At 44.9% G+C, this 19,307-nt stretch overlaps 1 protein-coding gene across 1 annotated transcript in view; it reads right to left on the minus strand.

Moving 5' to 3' along the window:
• Positions 1-7,178: 7,178 nt before the first annotated feature.
• The window catches only part of FAM83F (family with sequence similarity 83 member F), a 426,779-nt gene continuing 414,650 nt past the window's right edge, over positions 7,179-19,307 (minus strand). Inside the window, exon 5 of the mRNA XM_073592655.1 lies at positions 7,179-8,607. Coding sequence (XP_073448756.1) covers positions 8,543-8,607 — 65 coding nt within the window. The 3' untranslated portion in view covers positions 7,179-8,542. The remainder of the gene's footprint in view (positions 8,608-19,307) is intronic.

The following is a 19,307-nucleotide window of genomic DNA, read 5'->3' on the forward strand; positions in this document are numbered from 1 at the left end:
GATTTTGCGCCCCGTTTCTTTCGTCTTGGGGCAGCCATGTAGGCTGTGCACTGGGGTAATAGTGAGGGGGCGTTACATAGTAGGTGAGGTCGAAAAAAGACACAAGTCCATCAAGTCCAACCTATGTGTGTGATTATATGTCAGTATTACATTGTATATCCCTGTATGTTGCAGTCATTCAGGTGCTTATCTAATAGTTTCTTAAAACTATTGATGCCCCCCCGCTGAGACCACGGCCTGTGGAAGGGAATTCCACATCCTTGACACTCTTACAGTAAAGAACCCTCTACGTAGTTTAAGGTTAAACCTCTTTTCTTCTAATTTTAATGAGTGGCCATGAGTCTTGTTAAACTCCCTTCCGCTAAAAAGTTTTATCCCTATTGTCACCACCAGTATGGTATTTGTATATTGAAATCATATCCCCTCTCAAGCATCTCTTCTCCAGAGAGAATAAGTTCAGTGCTTGCAACCTTTCCTCATAACTAATATCCTCCAGACTCTTTATTAGCTTTGTTGCCCTTCTTTGTACTCGCTCCATTTCCAGTTCCTGAGGACTGGTGCCCAGAACTGGACAGCATACTTTAGGTGCGGCCGGACCAGTCTTATAGAGCGGGAGAATTATCGTTTAATCTGGAACGAATACCCTTTTTAATGCATGCCAATTTTCTGTTTGCTTTGTTAGCAGCAGCTTGGCATTGCATGCCATTGCTGAGCCTATCATCTACTGGGATCCTTGGGCCCTTTTCCATCTTAGATTCCCTCAGAGGTTCTCCCCTCCAGTGTATAGATTGCATTCATATTTTTGCCACCCAAATGCATTATTTGACATTTTTCTACATTGAACCTCGTTTGCCATGTAGTTGCCCACCCCATTCATTTGTTCAGATCTTTTTGCAAGGTTTCCACATCCTGTGGAGAAGTTATTGCCCTGCTTAGCTTAGTATCGCCTGCAAATACAGAGATTGAACTGTTTACACCATCCTACAGGTCGTTTATGAACAAATTAAACAGGATTGTCCCAGCACAGAACCCTGGGAGACCTGCGTTGAAACGCATCGGTTTGTGGGAGTCTAATGCCACGTACACACGGTCGGATTTTCTGACGAGAAATATTAGATGTGAGCTTGTTGTCTGAAAGTCCGACCGTGTGTATGCTCCATCAAACATTTGTTGTCGGATCTCAAATTTTCTGCCAACAAAAGTTTGTTGTCGGAAAGTCCGATCGTGTGTACACAAGTCCGTCGCACAAAAGTTCAGGCATGCTCGGAATCAAGCACTGGCTATTGAAATTCCTTTTTCTCGGCTCGTCGTACGTCACCGCGTTCCCACGTTCATAATTGTTGGCCAACATTTGTGTGACCGTGTGTATGCAAGACAAGTTTGAGCCAACAACCTTTGAACAAAAATCCAAGGTTTTGTTGGCGGAAAGTCCGATCGTGTCTATGCGGCATTAGTGTTATCATGTGTACGTGTGACCTCATCTGTTCTGAATGATGTCTCTTAAATGTTTGGGTCTGCGTGTTTTTTTTTACTATTGGTCTCATCTTTTTCGTGCACCTTATTGTACGGGGTTCTTCCTTGGTGTGTTCTTCTTGGTTGTGTCTGTTTTCTTTTGAATCTGTTTACCTTTTTTTAATTATTATTATTATTATTATTATTATTAAACAAGTGTGATTTAACTGGAGTTGCAGCCAGTGGGGGGGCTGGCCCTTTCCTTATTTATGAGGACGGTTCAGTGCTGTCTCGATATCAATTTGCTTCAGTTTAGAAAAGGTTTGTCGGCTTTGGGGCTTTGTGCAACTGATTTTGCGCCCCGTTTCTTTCGTCTTGGGGCAGCCATGTAGGCTGTGCACTGGGGTAATAGTGAGGGGGCGTTACATAGTAGGTGAGGTCGAAAAAAGACACAAGTCCATCAAGTCCAACCTATGTGTGTGATTATATGTCAGTATTACATTGTATATCCCTGTATGTTGCAGTCATTCAGGTGCTTATCTAATAGTTTCTTAAAACTATTGATGCCCCCCCGCTGAGACCACGGCCTGTGGAAGGGAATTCCACATCCTTGACACTCTTACAGTAAAGAACCCTCTACGTAGTTTAAGGTTAAACCTCTTTTCTTCTAATTTTAATGAGTGGCCATGAGTCTTGTTAAACTCCCTTCCGCTAAAAAGTTTTATCCCTATTGTCACCACCAGTATGGTATTTGTATATTGAAATCATATCCCCTCTCAAGCATCTCTTCTCCAGAGAGAATAAGTTCAGTGCTTGCAACCTTTCCTCATAACTAATATCCTCCAGACTCTTTATTAGCTTTGTTGCCCTTCTTTGTACTCGCTCCATTTCCAGTTCCTGAGGACTGGTGCCCAGAACTGGACAGCATACTTTAGGTGCGGCCGGACCAGTCTTATAGAGCGGGAGAATTATCGTTTAATCTGGAACGAATACCCTTTTTAATGCATGCCAATTTTCTGTTTGCTTTGTTAGCAGCAGCTTGGCATTGCATGCCATTGCTGAGCCTATCATCTACTGGGATCCTTGGGCCCTTTTCCATCTTAGATTCCCTCAGAGGTTCTCCCCTCCAGTGTATAGATTGCATTCATATTTTTGCCACCCAAATGCATTATTTGACATTTTTCTACATTGAACCTCGTTTGCCATGTAGTTGCCCACCCCATTCATTTGTTCAGATCTTTTTGCAAGGTTTCCACATCCTGTGGAGAAGTTATTGCCCTGCTTAGCTTAGTATCGCCTGCAAATACAGAGATTGAACTGTTTACACCATCCTACAGGTCGTTTATGAACAAATTAAACAGGATTGTCCCAGCACAGAACCCTGGGAGACCTGCGTTGAAACGCATCGGTTTGTGGGAGTCTAATGCCACGTACACACGGTCGGATTTTCTGACGAGAAATATTAGATGTGAGCTTGTTGTCTGAAAGTCCGACCGTGTGTATGCTCCATCGAACATTTGTTGTCGGATCTCAAATTTTCTGCCAACAAAAGTTTGTTGTCGGAAAGTCCGATCGTGTGTACACAAGTCCGTCGCACAAAAGTTCAGGCATGCTCGGAATCAAGCACTGGCTATTGAAATTCCTTTTTCTCGGCTCGTCGTACATCACCGCGTTCCCACGTTCATAATTGTTGGCCAACATTTGTGTGACCGTGTGTATGCAAGACAAGTTTGAGCCAACAACCTTTGAACAAAAATCCAAGGTTTTGTTGGCGGAAAGTCCGATCGTGTCTATGCGGCATTAGTGTTATCATGTGTACGTGTGACCTCATCTGTTCTGAATGATGTCTCTTAAATGTTTGGGTCTGCGTGTTTTTTTTTACTATTGGTCTCATCTTTTTCGTGCACCTTATTGTACGGGGTTCTTCCTTGGTGTGTTCTTCTTGGTTGTGTCTGTTTTCTTTTGAAGCTGGCGGCTCCTGTTTGGTTTGGATCCTGGGGCACTGGTAAATGTATTGGGGTGAACGAAGAGTGGACGTTCGGGTTAATGGACAGCAACTGGGCATTTCCCTTGAGGAGGATACGGTGCGCTGGACTGGGGCTCCTGGCTTATTGTGGGGTAGGGTTGTGTCCAAGGTTGACTTTAATCAAAAAGGATAAATGGCGTAAGAACACACAAACAAGCTTGAATGAAGTAATTCACATTAACATAAAGAGTCCAGGATAAAACAGGGAATGTGACCTGAATATGCAAGATCAAAAATGGTAAAAATATATATAGGGACTCTGCAAAAACCGTCCAGAGAATAATAATTAATAGTCAATAAGAAATATATATAGATGATAGTCAATGAAAATATGTAAATCACAGGAATCTGATACTAAGCACCAGCGGCAGCTCACTTGAGAGTGGAAGCAAACAACTCTGAAAAGATAATGTGAAAAAAAGGGCAAGAAGCGCCAATCTAAGTGCAGTATCATTAAAACTTTAATTAGGTTATATAAAAAAACAACAGCCAAATGGCTACTCACAAAGATAGGGTTAATAAAAGCAAGGACAAGTGGTGGGTCCAGGGACGTCCTCCTCAGATGTTGAAAAGGTGCATAGTGCAGGTTCACGTGGAGGCGCTGTCAGCGCTGTGATGTACGGGTGGTCCGTGGGGTCCCTGCTGTGGGTGCTGGGCTGCAATGAAGATTTTTTTCACAAGGTTGACTTTAATGCTTGCCTGAATAGGGCCCCGAAAGCATTGTTGATAAACGCTGGGGGTAATGATTTGCGTCTTAGATCAATGCGCAAGCTTATCCGGAATATTAAATTTGACTTATTGCACCACCGTACAATGGCGTTTGGTGCTGTCGGCGGCTAGCCTGAACACAGCTCGGGTGAAGGTCAATAGGGAGGTGGCCTGGTTTGTAGTCTTCTGACCCCTGACACAACTCTACACCCCAATCCAGCGCACCGTAGCCTCCTCAAGGGGAATGTATAACTGCTGTCCATTTGACCGAACGTCTACTCTCCGTGCACAGCAATACATGTACCAGTGCCCTAGGATCCAGGTCAAACAGGAGCCGCCAGCTGCAAAAGAAATGGGGTTTGGTTTGTGTGGCATCGGGAGTTGGCGGTGGACACGTGGAGATACTTGCTTGGTGATGGAGTGCACCTGAATGCCATGGGTATTGACATGTGGTGTTTAGGTTTGCTTGATGGTATTAAGAGGGGCCTGCAGATATGGAGGGTTGCACAAACATAAGGTGTCATGTCTGTGTAGTGGTGGCGGGGTACAAGGTCCTGGTAGGTTAGTATGGGGCAAAAATGTACTTGGTAGGGACGGGTCTGAGGTATGTCTCCTCCAGTAGTTGGTATGTTGGTATCTGCGACCTGTTGTCTCCAAATCGGTGGTGTGGTGGCTGGACATCTAATTAGGTTGGACGCAGATACTTTTTTTTTAGATGCCAACCAGGACTTTGATAAAAAAATATCCCAAGCTTTGAACATCTCATGGAGCACTGTTCAATCCATCATCTGAAAATGGAAAGAGTATGGCACAACTGCAAACCTACCAAAACATGGCCATCCACCTAAACTGACAGGCCGGGCAAGGAGAGCATTAATTAGAGAAACAGCCAAGAAGCCCATGGTGACTCTGGAGGAGCTGTTCCCACAGCTCAGGTGGGAGAATCTGTCCACAGGACAACTATTAGTCATGCCCTCCACAAATCTGACCTTTATGGAAGAGTGGCAAGAAGAAAGCCATTGTTGAAAGAAAGTCATAAGAAGTCCCGTTTTCAGTTTGCGAGAAGCCATGTGGGGTACACAGCAAACATGTGGAAGAAGGTGCTCTGGTCAGATGAGACCAAAATTGAACTTTTTGGCCTAAAAGCAAACGCTATGTGTGGTGGAAAACCAACACTACACATCACCCTGAACACACCATCCCCACTGGGAAACATGTTGGCGACAGCATCATGTTGTAGAGATGCTTTTCTTCAGCAGGGACAAAGAATCTGGTCAGAGTTGATGGGAAGATGAATAGAGACAAATACAGGGCAAACTTAGACGAAAAACTGTTATAGGGCGTACACACGGTCGGACTTTGTTCGGACATTCCGACAACAAAATCCTAGGATTTTTTCCGACGGATGTTGGCTCAAACTTGTTTTGTCTACACACGGTCGCACAAAGTTGTCGGAAAATCCGATCGTTCTAAACGCGGTGACGTAAAACACGTACGTCGGGACTATAAACGGGGCAGTGGCCAATAGCTTTCATCTCTTTATTTATTCTGAGCATGCGTGGCACTTTGTCCGTCGGATTTATGTACACACGATCGGAATTTCCGACAACGGATTTTGTTGTCGGAAAATTTTATCTCCTGCTCTCCAACTTTGTGTGTCGGAAAATCCGATGTAAAATGTCCGATGGAGCCCACACACGGTCAGAATTTCCGACAACACGCTCCGATCGGACATTTTCCATCGGAAAATCCGACCGTGTGTACGGGGCATTAGAGTCTGCAAAAGAGTTGAGACTGGGGTGGAGGTTCATCTTCCAGCAGAACAACGACCCTAAACATACAGCCAGAGCTACAATGGAATGGTTTAGATCAAAGCATATTCATGTGCAGGATGTGGAAATCTTGCAAAAAGACCTGAACAAATTAATGGGGTGGGCGACTACATGGCAAATGAGGTTCAATGTAGAAAAATGTAAAATAATGCATTTGGGTGGCAAAAATATGAATGCAATCTATACACTGGGGGGAGAACCTCTGGGGGAATCTAGGATGGAAAAGGACTTGGGGGTCCTAGTGGATGATAGGCTCAGCAATGGCATGCAATGCCAAGCTGCTGCTAATAAAGCAAACAGAATATTGGCATGCATTAAAAGGGGGATCAACTGCAGAGATAAAACGATAATTCTCCCGCTCTACAAGACTCTGGTCCGGCCGCACCTAGAGTATGCTGTCCAGTTCTGGGCACCAGTCCTCAGGAGGGACGTACTGGAAATGGAGCGAGTACAAAGAAGGGCAACAAAGCTAATAAAGGGTCTGGAGGATCTTAGTTATGAGGAAAGGTTGCGAGCACTGAACTTATTCTCTCTGGAGAAGAGACGCTTGAGAGGGGATATGATTTCAATTTACAAATACTGTACTGGTGACCCCACAATAGGGATAAAACTTTTTCGCAGAAGAGAGTTTAATAAGACTCGTGGCCACTCATTACAATTAGAAGAAAAGAGGTTTAACCTTAAACTACGTAGAGGGTTCTTTACTGTAAGAGCGGCAAGGATGTGGAATTCCCTTCCACAGGCGGTGGTCTCAGCGGGGAGCATTGATAGCTTCAAGAAACTATTAGATAATCACCTGAATGACCGCAATATACAGGGATATGTAATGTAATACTGACACATAATCACACACATAGGTTGGACTTGATGGACTTGTGTCTTTTTTCAACCTCCTCTACTATGTAACTATGTAACTATGTAACTATGTGTTAGAATGGCCCAGTCAAAGTCTACCTAAATCCAATTGAGAATCCATAGCAAGACTTGGAAATTGTTGTTCACAGACACTCTCCATCCAATCTGACAGAGCTTGAGCTATTTTGCAAAGAAGAATGGGCAAAAATTTCACTCTCTAGATGTGCAAAGCTGGTAGAGACATCCCCAAAAAGACTGCTGTAATTGCAGCGAAAGGCGGTTCTACAAATTATTGTGAATACAAATTTGCGCCACATTTTCACATATTTATTTGTAAAAAATGTTGAAAACCATTCATCATTTTCCTTCCACTTTACAATTATGTGCTACTTTGTGTTGGTCTATCACATAACATTCCAATAAAATACATTTACGTTTTTGGTTGTAACATAACAAAATATGGAAAATGTCAAGGGGTATAAATACATTTTCAAGGCACTGTATCTGCCACCTGTTGTCTCTGAGTCGGTGCTGAGTCTCTGGGTCGGTGGTGTGGCGGCTGGAGGCCTAATTAAGTTGGACACAGGTACTTTCTTCTTTGATGCTGACTAGGAACTTGAGGCTCCAGTTTAACTGTGATTAACGTGTTATTTATACAGTTTGGTGATAAAAGACTGTTATGGCCATTTAATTCCAGCTTGTGGAAATTAATACCCTAGTCAAGGACTGTTTAGGTTTACATGCTCAGGATGGTCTAGCCAGGTACATGAAAAATACAGAAAAATATAACCTGTTTATTAAAACGGTTGTATACCCGCACATCTAAAAAAAAAAACTGAAAAAAAAAACCCTGCAAAGCAAAGGCATAATGAGCTAGTATGCACCGCATACTAGCTCATTATGAAATACTTACCTTAGATCGAAGCCCCCATATTACAGCCTGGTCCACGCCGCGGGAGCTGACAACTTGCCCTCTGCGCTTCTTCCGGGTTCGCGGCTCCGGCGCTGTGAGTGACCAGAGCCGCAATGACGTCACTCCTGTGCAAGCGCGCGGGAGTCCTCCTCCCGGCAAGGTCCAGCAGAGTCTGCCGGACCTTCAGCCGGGCATTCAGAGCGCATGCACCGCTGACATTAGCAGCTGCATGCAAAGGGAATATCTCCTAAACCGTAAAACCGTACAGGTTTAGGAGATATTCATTTTACCTACAGGTAAGCCTTATTTTAGGCTTACCTGTAGGTAAAAATTACAAATTAGGGCATACAACCACTTTAAACCTAGTTAAATAACCTAGGCTAGTTATTAAGCAACCTTGACTAGGTAAGACAAGGTATTAGCGTATCTAAAGTCAAAGCATTTTTTTATATTTTTTGAGAAGATTGGGGAAGGGTTATAACCTTTACTGAGATTTTATTTCCATCTGTATTTCCTGCTCTATCAATTCGTTATTAGCTTGCAGATGAGAAAAGGCACATTCTGCTAGTTTTTTTCCCCATACAATATGGTGGAAGAAGCTGTAAGATTCTTATATGTAATAGCCTAATTCTTCTTGATCCCTGAGATTCTGTTTCCCGGTGACAAATGGTGGCACAATGTAAGTTAATTTCCAGTTTAGAACAAATATTGTATTGTCTCTAAAGTTCTATACATTATTTTAGGAGCTTCCTTCTTTTAGGACACACCACACTTGTTTTTTTTAATCTTCTCACTCCCGATAGAAACAGGACTGGTGCTACCTGTTGGAGAGAAATGGAAAAAAATAAATAAAAGCTGATCATTGTAAGCACCCCTGCTAGTATTAAATGGTTTGTCTAATTTCTTTAATTGATACATTCTACTGGAGAGCCTGATCTTTTAAAAAATTACAGACTTACTGGCTGGATCACTAGATGAAAATACATTGTAAAAAAAAAGAGCCTAAAAAAGAAAATCAATGCAGCCATCACATCTAAGAAATGGTAAGATGCAATATAATAAATGTTTGCTTTTGGGTTCAATACCACTTTAATCACTAATTCAGAACAAGAACGAAATCTGGAGTTCTGACTTCATAATAACTTCCCTTATTTGCATTTTCCACCTCAATGACCCTACTTCCTCCCAGGATGAAGTGCTCAGGCCTGAGCAGCCAATCACTAAATTTAAACACTGGTGTTGATTTACTAAAATGGGAGAGTGCAAAATCTGGTGCAGCTGTGCATGGTAGCTAATCAGCTCAGCTTGTTCAATTAAAAGAGAAGTATGGGAATACATCTACTATCACGTTTCTTGATGTCAGTATTACCAAAAACCAAGATGGTAGCCTGTCTAGTGGACTGTATTGTAAGTCCACAGCAGGCAATACCTTCTTACATGCCAATAGCTCTCACCCACAACAATTGATTCAGTCTATCCCTTACACTTCAGCCAATACTTGCGTATTACCCTGTTTCCCCAAAAATAAGACCTAGCGTGATTGTCAGTGATGGCTGCAATATAAGCCCTACCCCCCAAATAAGCCCTACCCCCCAAATAAGCCCTACCCTGTTTCCCCGAAAATAAGCCCTACCCTGAAAATAAGACCTACAAGGACTTTAACTAGGGCTTATTTGGGGGGTAGGGCTTATATTGCAGCCATCACCGACAATGACGCTAGGTCTTATTTTGGGGGAAACAGGGTAGGCACAACTGTTCTAGTGATGAGTCTTTTCACAAAGAGGCAGCCAACCTCAGATATAGACTATTGAGGAGGGCTACTCGCCTACTTGCCTCAAAATGGCCTTTAGGCGAACAGCCAATCAAACAAGACATAACCTTTTCTTTGATTAAAAAATCCCAAACCACCTATATTATTGCTAGATACAGTCAAGTCCATAAATATTAGGACATCGACAGAATTCTAATCTTTTTGGCTCTATACACCACCACAATGGATTTGAAATGAAACAAACAAGATGTGTTTTAACTGCAGACTTTCAGCTTTAATTTGAGGGTATTTACATCCAAATCAGGTGAACTGTGTAGGAATTACAACAGTTTGTATATGTGCCTCCCACTTTTTAAGGGACCAAAAGTAATGGGACAGATTAACAATCATCCATCAAACTTTTACTTTTTAATACTTGGTTGCAAATCCTCAGCAGTCAATTACAGCCTGAAGTCTGGAACGCATAGACATCACCAGACGCTGGGTTTCATCCCTGGTGATGCTCTGCCAGGCCTCTACTGCAACTGTCTTCAGTTCCTGCTTGTTCTTGGGGCATTTTCCCTTCAGTTTTGTCTTCAGCAAGTGAAATGCATGCTCAATCGGATTCAGGTCAGGTGATTGACTTGACCATTGCATAACATTCTACTTCTTTCCCTTAAAAAACTGTTTGGTTGCTTTCGCAGTATGCTTCTGGTCATTGTCCATCTGCACTGTGAAGCGCCGTCCAATGAGTTCTGAAGCATTTTGCTGAATATGAGCAGATAATATTGCCTGAAACACTTCAGAATTCATCCTGCTGCTTTTGTCAGCAGTCACATCAGTTCCATTGGCAGCCATACATGCACATTCCATGACACTACCACCACCATGCTTCACTGATGAGGTGGTATGCTTTGGATCATGAGCAGTTCCGTTCCTTCTCCATACTCTTCTCTTCCCATCACTCTGGTACAAGTTGATCTAGGTCTCATCTGTCCATAGGATGTTGTTCCAGAATTGTGAAGGCTTTTTTAGATGTTGTTTTGCAAACTCTAATCTGGCCTTCCTGTTTTTGAGGCTCACCAATGGTTTACATCTTGTGATGAACCCTCTGTATTCACTCTGGTGAGGTCTTCTCTTTTGTTGACTTTGACACACATACACCTACCTCCTGGAGAGTGTTCTTGATCTGGCCAACTGTTGCGAAGGGTGTTTTCTTCACCGGGGAAAGAATTCTTCGGTCATCCACCACAGTTGTTTTCCGTGGTCTTCCTGGTCTTTTGGTGTTGCTGAGCTCACCGGTGTGTTCTTTCTTTTTAAGGATGTGCCAAACAGTTGATTTGGCCACACCTAATGTTTTTGCTATCTCTCTGATGGGTTTGTTTTGTTTTTTCAGCCTAATGATGGCTTGCTTCACTGATAGTGACATCTCTTTGGATCTCATATTGAGAGCTGACAGCAACAGGTTCCAAATGCAAATAGCACAGGTGAAATGAACTCTGGACCTTTTATCTGCTCCTTGTAAATGGGATAATGAGGGAATAACACACACCTGGCCATGGAAAAGCTGAGCAGCCAATTGTCCCATTACTTTCGGTCCCTTATATACAAACTTTTTACTTTTGGTCCCCATATACAAACTGTTGTAATTCCTACACCGTTCACCTGATTTGGATGTAAATTCCCTCAAATTAAAGCTGAAAGTCTACAGTTAAAGCATCTTGTTCGTTTCATTTCAAATCCATTGTGGTGGTGTATAGAGCCAAAAAGATTAGAATTGTGTCGATGTCTCAATATTTATGGATCTGACTGTATAATAAACAGAGACCAATCAAAAAAATCATTGAAAAATATTGGCATTTATTGCAGACAGCCACCCTTAGATCCCACATGCCGGTATCTTCAGCAATTACCTATCGTAGAGCCAGATCTCTTAAAGATCAGCTGGTTCACAGCAAATTTGTAGGGGCATTTAGGAGAGGCCCCTGCAAGTGGTTGGGATCATTCCCATGTGTGGGGTGTTCCTACTGCCAATACATGAATGTACAAAAGAATATACCCGTATTTATCGGCATATAACATGCACCCTAACTTTAAAAGGGAAGTTTCAGGAAAAAAAACTTTCCATAGCCCCCTGCACAGTACACAGACCTCATGCACATTACAAAGACCCCATGCACATTACACAGACCCCCTGCACATTACACAGACCCCCCCTGCATGGTACACAGACTCCCCGCATGGTACACAGAATCCCTGCACATCACACAGCCCCCTTTCCCTGCACATCACACAGCACCCTTTCCCTGCGCATCACACAGCCCCCTTTCCCTGCGCATCACACAGCCCCCTTTCCCTGCGCATCACACAGCCCCCTTTCATTATAAAGCCTCCCTGCACTCCCAGGAGACCCCCAGTCTCCTGGGACAGCATTTAAAGTTGAGAAAACATCACTGTCAGCCTCTTCTCATACACTGCTCCTCCTGTGTCACTGTCGTAAATTGAAGGTTCTAAATACCTCAATTAATGCCACTCTTTTGTGGACCCGGTCATGTGACTGCTCTCCTCTGGTGTTTCATTGACGGTCACATGACCGCTCTCCTCCTCCAATCAAAAGCTACACTCGAGGAGGAGAGCGGCCAGAAAGAGTGGTGTTAATTGAGGAATTTAGAGGCTTCCATTTACATTAAGGGTGACACGGGGGAGCAGTGTATGAGAAAGGACTGGCAGTAATGTTTTCTTTGTGCAGTGACTAACTAATAAAATATGAATTACTCCATAGTGAAAGGGAAATCAGTCCATATTCAGATAAAAAAACAGAATATAAGTGAAAGTCCATAAAAAACTAGTAGTGATCAAAAAATGAAGTCCACACTAAAGTGACAGGTGAACAATTGCTTGATGTTTTATTCACTCTGCTTTATTCTCAGTTGATGTCATAATCACTCTGCTTTATATTCAGTTGAGCCTACCTAGTTTTATATTATTTATGTGCACCTAGTGTGTTTTATTGGCATATACCATTGGGGGCTTATACCATATTGCCCCAATAGCCTCATTACTTAGCGCGACTTTTTGCCTTTTAGTTTCTGTTTGGTGTCGTATAACACTTTAGTTGCAGCTCATTCTTTTACACTTTTTAGCGCAATTTGTTTTCTTTTACAGTAATGTTTTCTTAACTTTAAAGTATGCTGGCAGCGCTATCCCAGGGCCAGGAGAGGCAGGGCAGCCGGCCTGCCCCCCCCCCCCCCAATGGGTGGCACCCGGGGCGGACCGCCTGTTCCCCGCCCCCATTGGTAAAAAAAAAAAATATTGGCGTATAACACCCAGGCACAGTTTATCCTCTATTCTCAGGGGAAAAAAAGTGCATGTTATACGCAAAAACATACAGTAATTCTGCCTAATGGCCACCTATACAAACCAAAATCGGGGTCACAACCGGTGTTTCCTCAGAATCGGCGACCCATCAGATTAGGTAACAGAAGTGACGTTCTGTCAGCTGAATACCTAGTGCGCATGCGCAGGTTTGCTAATCTGACAGAAAACCTGCAGTCATAAGACGCCAGCGGACATCCTAATACAGCCAGCTACATCTTGAATTTCACAGTAATTTTACCAATAAACTAAGCGTATATAAATAAACATAGTATATTCAGATCGGTCATGCTGTTACATTTTCAAACTGTAAAGGTTTAGCGCTGACCAGTGCGGGGTGTACCAAGATGGCCTCTGCCACCTTCCTACTGCTAGCGTCCAGCTTTTATCAAAATGTAACATTAAAAACAGCATCACACATGTCAATATACTATATTTATTTATATCCGCTCACTTTGTTGCTAAAATGACTGTGAAATTCAAGACATAGCTGGGTGTAGTAAGATGTCCGCTGCCGCCTTCTGACTGCAGCTGGTCTGTCAGATTAGCAAACCTGCTATGCATGCGCAGTAAGTATTTAGCTGACGGAACGACACTTCCGTTACCTAATCTGAAGGGTTGCCGATTCTGAGGAAACACCGGCTCCTGCCTGTTTATGTCCTCCCCTGGGGCCACTCTCTATGCATCGGCGGAACTCCCATGCATGACGTCACTCCGCATCACAACGAGCTGGTGCCATGCATTGATGCTTTGGCGCAATGCCCCGCCAGCGTCCGCAGCTATATTTATGGCAGCTGGCACTGAGAATCTGTGTACTACTGCCTGGATCACTGGGACCGACACTACTCTTTTACTATACAGTATGCCTGCACCAACTACAGTATTAGATGTTTACTGGGGGACTTTTTTTACCTACTTCCACTAGGAACCATCTGAGGTCCACTGTGGGACATTTAATGATGAATATGACCCAATTCTTAGACCCCTTTCACACTGGGGCACTTTGCAGGCGCTACAGTGCTAAAAATAGCGCCTGCAAAGCACCCCGAAAGAGCCCCGAGGGCTTTCACACTGGAGCGGTGCGCTGGCAGGACGGTAAAAAAAGTCCTGCTAGCAGCATCTTTGGAGCGGTGAAGGAGCGGTGTATACACCGTTCCTTCACCGCTCCTGCCCATTGAAATCCATGGGGCAGCACGGCTATACCGCCGGCATGACGCTGCAGCAGCAACTCTTTGCGGTGGTTTTAACCCGTTCTCGGCCGCTAGTGGGCGATTACCGCCGCTAAAACTATGGTAAAGCGGCACTAAAATTAGCGCCGTTTTACCGCCGACGATGCCCCTGCCCCGTGTAAAAGGGGCCTTAGTCATCCTTTCCTGACAGATTTCATGGCAGCCTACATATGGGTTAATCCCGCCTCTCATACCTCATAGGACCCCACTCCCATAAATCTTTGCTTCTAGTTAGAGACCGTGTTCCTTTTTTTGTCCTCTTCCTAGGACCAAGGTGTAGTCTTACCATATGGAGTTCTTCATCCAGTCCTGGTGGTTTGCACATCAATGATGGTGGTGTTCTTTCTGGAGTCCAGCTTTCCAGCTTCCAGCTTCCTTAGCAGGGTGGGCACGGGCGGTTAAAAGCGATGCCTTGAAGATCTTACTAGCCAGCCATTGGCTGGCAAGCAGCAACATGGCCAAACGTCCCAGCTATTAGCGGGAGGCCCCTTCTTGAAATGCCCCGGTTGTGCAGTGAGCGCTTTACAGCTCCCAGTCCCAGGTTGGATCGCATTCGTGCCGTGGTTGTAATCTATACAATTTCTCTTTTACATGGCAGCTGTGTTTGTTTTTTTTGTTTGTCCTCTAACTAGCTCCAGTTTCTGGCCATGGTGGCTGGGACGCATCTGCATTCCAGTCCGCTGCTTCTCGCTCTGTCTGCGCATCTGCGAAGCCTTGACCGAGATTGAGGCTTGGTTCGCGCATGCACAGTCGGGGCAAGATGGCGGCAGTTGCGCATGTGCGCGAGCGCCATAAAGCGGCGTTGGGCACAGGGCGGGTGCACTGCAGACGTAATGACATCATTAGCAAGTGGCAGATTCAAATAGCTGTCAGAGGCAGCTATTCTTTGGGTTGCTTTGCAGGCTCAGGCAGCTGCTTCCCCGTGCTCCTATCGCTGGTGTCTAAGGTAGGGAGTTTATGCTGCATTACCTGACTAATGGATTGTTTTCTCTGCTTGTCAAATCTGCTCTGCTTATCTGCCTTGTTGGATTGTTTCCAGTTTTGAATCTTCTGCTATGGATGTGTCACCGCCCCCCCAGTGGCCAACCCTAATGCTGCAGGTAGGATGGAATTCTTTCCTTCTGCCTGTTTGTTTGGGTTAGTATTCAGGAGCAGGTTAACCTTTTTTCCTTCCCCTCAGCCCTTCTAGGTCTGAACATCAACTTTCGGCACGCAAAAATAATGACCAGTCTAGGTCACAACATCATCATTCAACGTCAAGTTCTAGACGTCCTAGTTCGTCCTCCAGGCTCCACAGAGAAGAGCCAAAATCTGGGTCTGGACACCATTCTCACTGCCATTCCAGCCGCTCTGAGAAAAAAGCTTGCTGCGGATGTAGAGCTCAAGTCCCAGAGTGTAAATCCCTCTGTGAGTTATGCTATTCTCGAGCTGTAAATGAAAGAGGAGCTGGAGACCAGCAAGTGGGAGCTCTGGTCAGAAAGGTGATTCAGGAATCTCTGAACAGAACGGATTCCGACCGTACAACCAATCCTCCTTCTGCTCCAGCACTAGTTCCTGATGGGGTCGACCCTGGGACTCCGGGTCCCTCTCAAAGTAGTCTCTCTTTAAGTGAATCCTCAGACAGCGAGGCAGAGGTGGAGGACCCTGGCGCAGGTTTCGATTTTTCCCTGGTTCCACAGTTGGTCAGAGCGGTTAAAGACGCATTGAGATGGGAAGAGCCGGTAGAAGCACCCTCTAAACAGAGGAAATACTTCAAGCATCTCAAGAAAGAATGCCCAAACTTCCCCTTCCTGGGTGAACTTGGCGAAATTATTTCAGATGAATGGGGTAAAGTCGAGAGAAAAAATTTGCTAACTTCCAAAATAGCAAAGATGTACCCATTCAAGAGTGAGGAGATAAAGCATCTGGAGTCAGCTCCTCTCTTTGATGCAGCTCTAATGAGGTTGGTGAGACATGTCACACTCCCTCTGGAAGATACCATTTCTTTCAAGGATGGTTTAGAGAGGAAGATCGATACTGACCTCAAGCGCATCTATATCACGGCACGTATGGCTTGTAAACCAGCCCTGGCTCTTGCAGCATTGTCCAAAGCTATGGAGTCCTGGACGGATGATGTGGGTGCAGCTTTAGGAAGCGTTTATAAATAGTTCACCAGTACACGAGCTGAAGTTGGCGTCAGTCTTCCCGGGGGAAGTATCCCTTGATCTTATTCGCCTAGTGGCACGTGTCATGCTCTCTTCAGTCACAGCTAAGCGCACCTTGTGGCTGCACCCGTGGGTTGCAGATCCTGCCTCTAAACAGGCATGGTGTAGAATTCCCTTTGAGGGCTCCTCCCTGTTTGGGAATAAGCTTGACTCTGCCATTACCCGTGCTACGGGAGGTAAATCAGGATTCTTGCCCCAGGACCATCGCCTCTTGGGTCAGAGAAGAGCTCAACCCAGACAAGATCCGGAGCGTGCTAGAGATGCCCGCTGGCTGTGAGTTTAGAAAGAACTGTAAAAGAAATCAACCTTCCGGCCAGAAATCCTCAAAGACAGCCTCTTCTGGGGAAGGGGATGCTTCCAAGTCCTTTTGATATAGGGCCTGTCCAGGCGGAGCAAGTTGGGGCTCATTTACTCCTTTTCAGCACGTCTGGGCAGCCTTGATCAGGGACTTCTGGACCGTCAAAACGGCCTCCTCAGGTCATACTTGGGTATTCAGCAGTCCACCCACACATCGGTTTGTTCCCACAGTCCTACCTCACTTGGAAGAGAAGAAACAAGTTCTTCTATCATATACAGACTCCCTGGTGGCTCAAGGCGCTGCCATTCCGGTACCAACCGAGGAAAGCTTTCAAGGGGTTTACTCCCCCCCTTTTCATGGTCCTCAAAAAGAATGGCTCTTGGGGGCCAGTCATAGATTTGACCCACCTGAACTCCTTCATCAAGAAGGATAAATACAAGATGGAAATGCTGCTAACAATACGTCAGGCAATACAACCAGGTAACTGGCTTGTGTCCATAGACCTGAAAGATGCCTATTTTCATGTCCCGATTGCGAGGGAATTTCAGAAGTATCTTCGATTTGCAGTGGATCAAATACATCTTCAATTTACATGTCTCCTGTTTGAGCTTACAACATCGCCTCAGGTATTTTCAAAGCTCTTACTGGCTGTCGTGGCACTAAACAGGGTCAGAGGTATCCAGTTTCACCACTATCTGGATGATCTACTTTTACTTTCTCAAGACAGGGAGCAGCTGTTAATACATCGATCTCAGGTCATCTCCACTCTGACAGAGTTCATCTGGCTGTTGCACAGGCAGAAGAGACATCTAGAGCCAACACAGCCTCTAATATTCCTCGGGGCCCAATTCAACACGGTGAAGAGCACCATCTCCCTGCCTCTGAAGAAAATTCCGGTGATCCGGGACAGAATTAGTCTCGCAATGTCATCATCCCTTCTCAGAGCCTCACAATGTCTCAAGATAATCGGCACCATGGTGGCCACAGCCCCCATGGTGAAATGGGCACAATGGAAGATGCGGCCCTTTCAGAAGGGTTTCCTCCAACAGTGGGATCTGGGGTCTCGAGACCATTTTGTCCAGATAACCCCTTCCCTGGTGACTGCAGTGGAAAAATCTCCTAAATTGCCATTCCATAGCACCCGTCTCCTGGATCACGGTGACAACGGATGCCGGCATCAGAGAGCTCTGTCTGACGGAGGTAGCCCGAGGCAAATGGGATTTTCCACCCCCAGGGGTAGTGTTGAATGTTCTGGAGCTCAGAGCAGACTTCCGTGCTCTACAAGCATTTCTCCACTTGACATCGGGAGCCTCAGTTCTCCTAAGGCTGGACAATACAACAGCAGTATCATATATCAAGAGACAGGGGGGTAATGGCAGTCTCTCCTTACTGAAGGAAGTAAGTCCAATCATGTCCTGGGCCCAGGCGAACTTGACAAATCTGACAGCTGTTTATCTTGCCGGAATTCAGAACATCCAGGCAGACTTTCTTTCAAGGGTTTCCCTGGACAACGAATGGTCTCTCCACACTGAGGTCTTCAACTGGGTCCTTTCTCTGGGAATCATGCCAGACGTAGACCTGTTTGCCTCCCCGTGCAACTTCAAACTGAAGAGGTATTACACAAGATGTTGTTGTCCCCAGGCCTTCGAAGTGGATGCTCTGATGGACCAGTGGAGATTCCACAGGGCCTATGCTTTTCCCCCAGTTCCAGTTATTCTCCGATTTCTATCGAGGCTCAGGTGGGAAGAAGCCTAAGTAGTGGTAATTGTTCCGTATTGGCCCAACAGACCATGGTTTCCTCTCCTGATGCAGCTCAGCTACCGGGATCCAGTTCCTCTCCCTTCCAGACCAGATCTCCTGTTGCAGGGAACGACTCTTCACCCATGCCCATCCCATCTCCACCTGATGGCTTGGTTTTTGAGAGGGGAAGGCTGGAAGCACTAGGATGTCCAAATAGAGCTATTGCTACATTGCTGAACGCCAGAAGAGCAAGTACCAACAGAGTTTACCAAAGGATTTGGTCAAAGTTTGCAGATTATGTTTCCACCACTGACGGTTCCTGTAATGATCCAAAGATACAGGATATCCTAGGCTTTCTACAAACAGGCCTAAATCTGTCCTTATCACTTAGTTCTTTACGAGTTCAGGTTTCGGCAATTTCTGCCTTCACAGGTGTATCCTGGGCCAGACACCCTCTTACTAGGCAGTTTTTCAGAGGAGCAATAAGGCTCAGATCTAAAAAAAAAAAGAGATTTTCCAAGTGGGATCTTCCTCTTGTCCTGGATTTCTTCTTAGGAAGAGAAATACAACATGTGGATCAGTTATCTATTAAAGATCTTTCTCTCAAAGCTGTCTTCCTGGTAGCCATAACATCGGCTAAGAGGGTCCCCGAGATTGGTTCTCTAGGATTCAAGAAGCCATTCCTTACTTTCTTCCCTGATCGAGTAGTCTTGATTCCTATGCTAGGATCAAATCCTAAAGTGACATCTGTATTTCATGAGAATCAGGAGATTGTTCTTCCAACTTTCCGGTCAACTAAGAACTCTAGTATTCATCCTTTAGATGTTGGAGAAGTTTTAAAGCAATACTTTGAAGCCACAGCTTCTTTTTTGGCAGTCTGATCATCTGTTCATTTACTTCCATAGGAAAAACAAAGGATTGCATG

This window comes from Aquarana catesbeiana, linkage group LG07, assembly GCF_042186555.1.
Source record: "Aquarana catesbeiana isolate 2022-GZ linkage group LG07, ASM4218655v1, whole genome shotgun sequence".
In the NCBI taxonomy this organism is placed as follows: domain Eukaryota; kingdom Metazoa; phylum Chordata; class Amphibia; order Anura; family Ranidae; genus Aquarana; species Aquarana catesbeiana.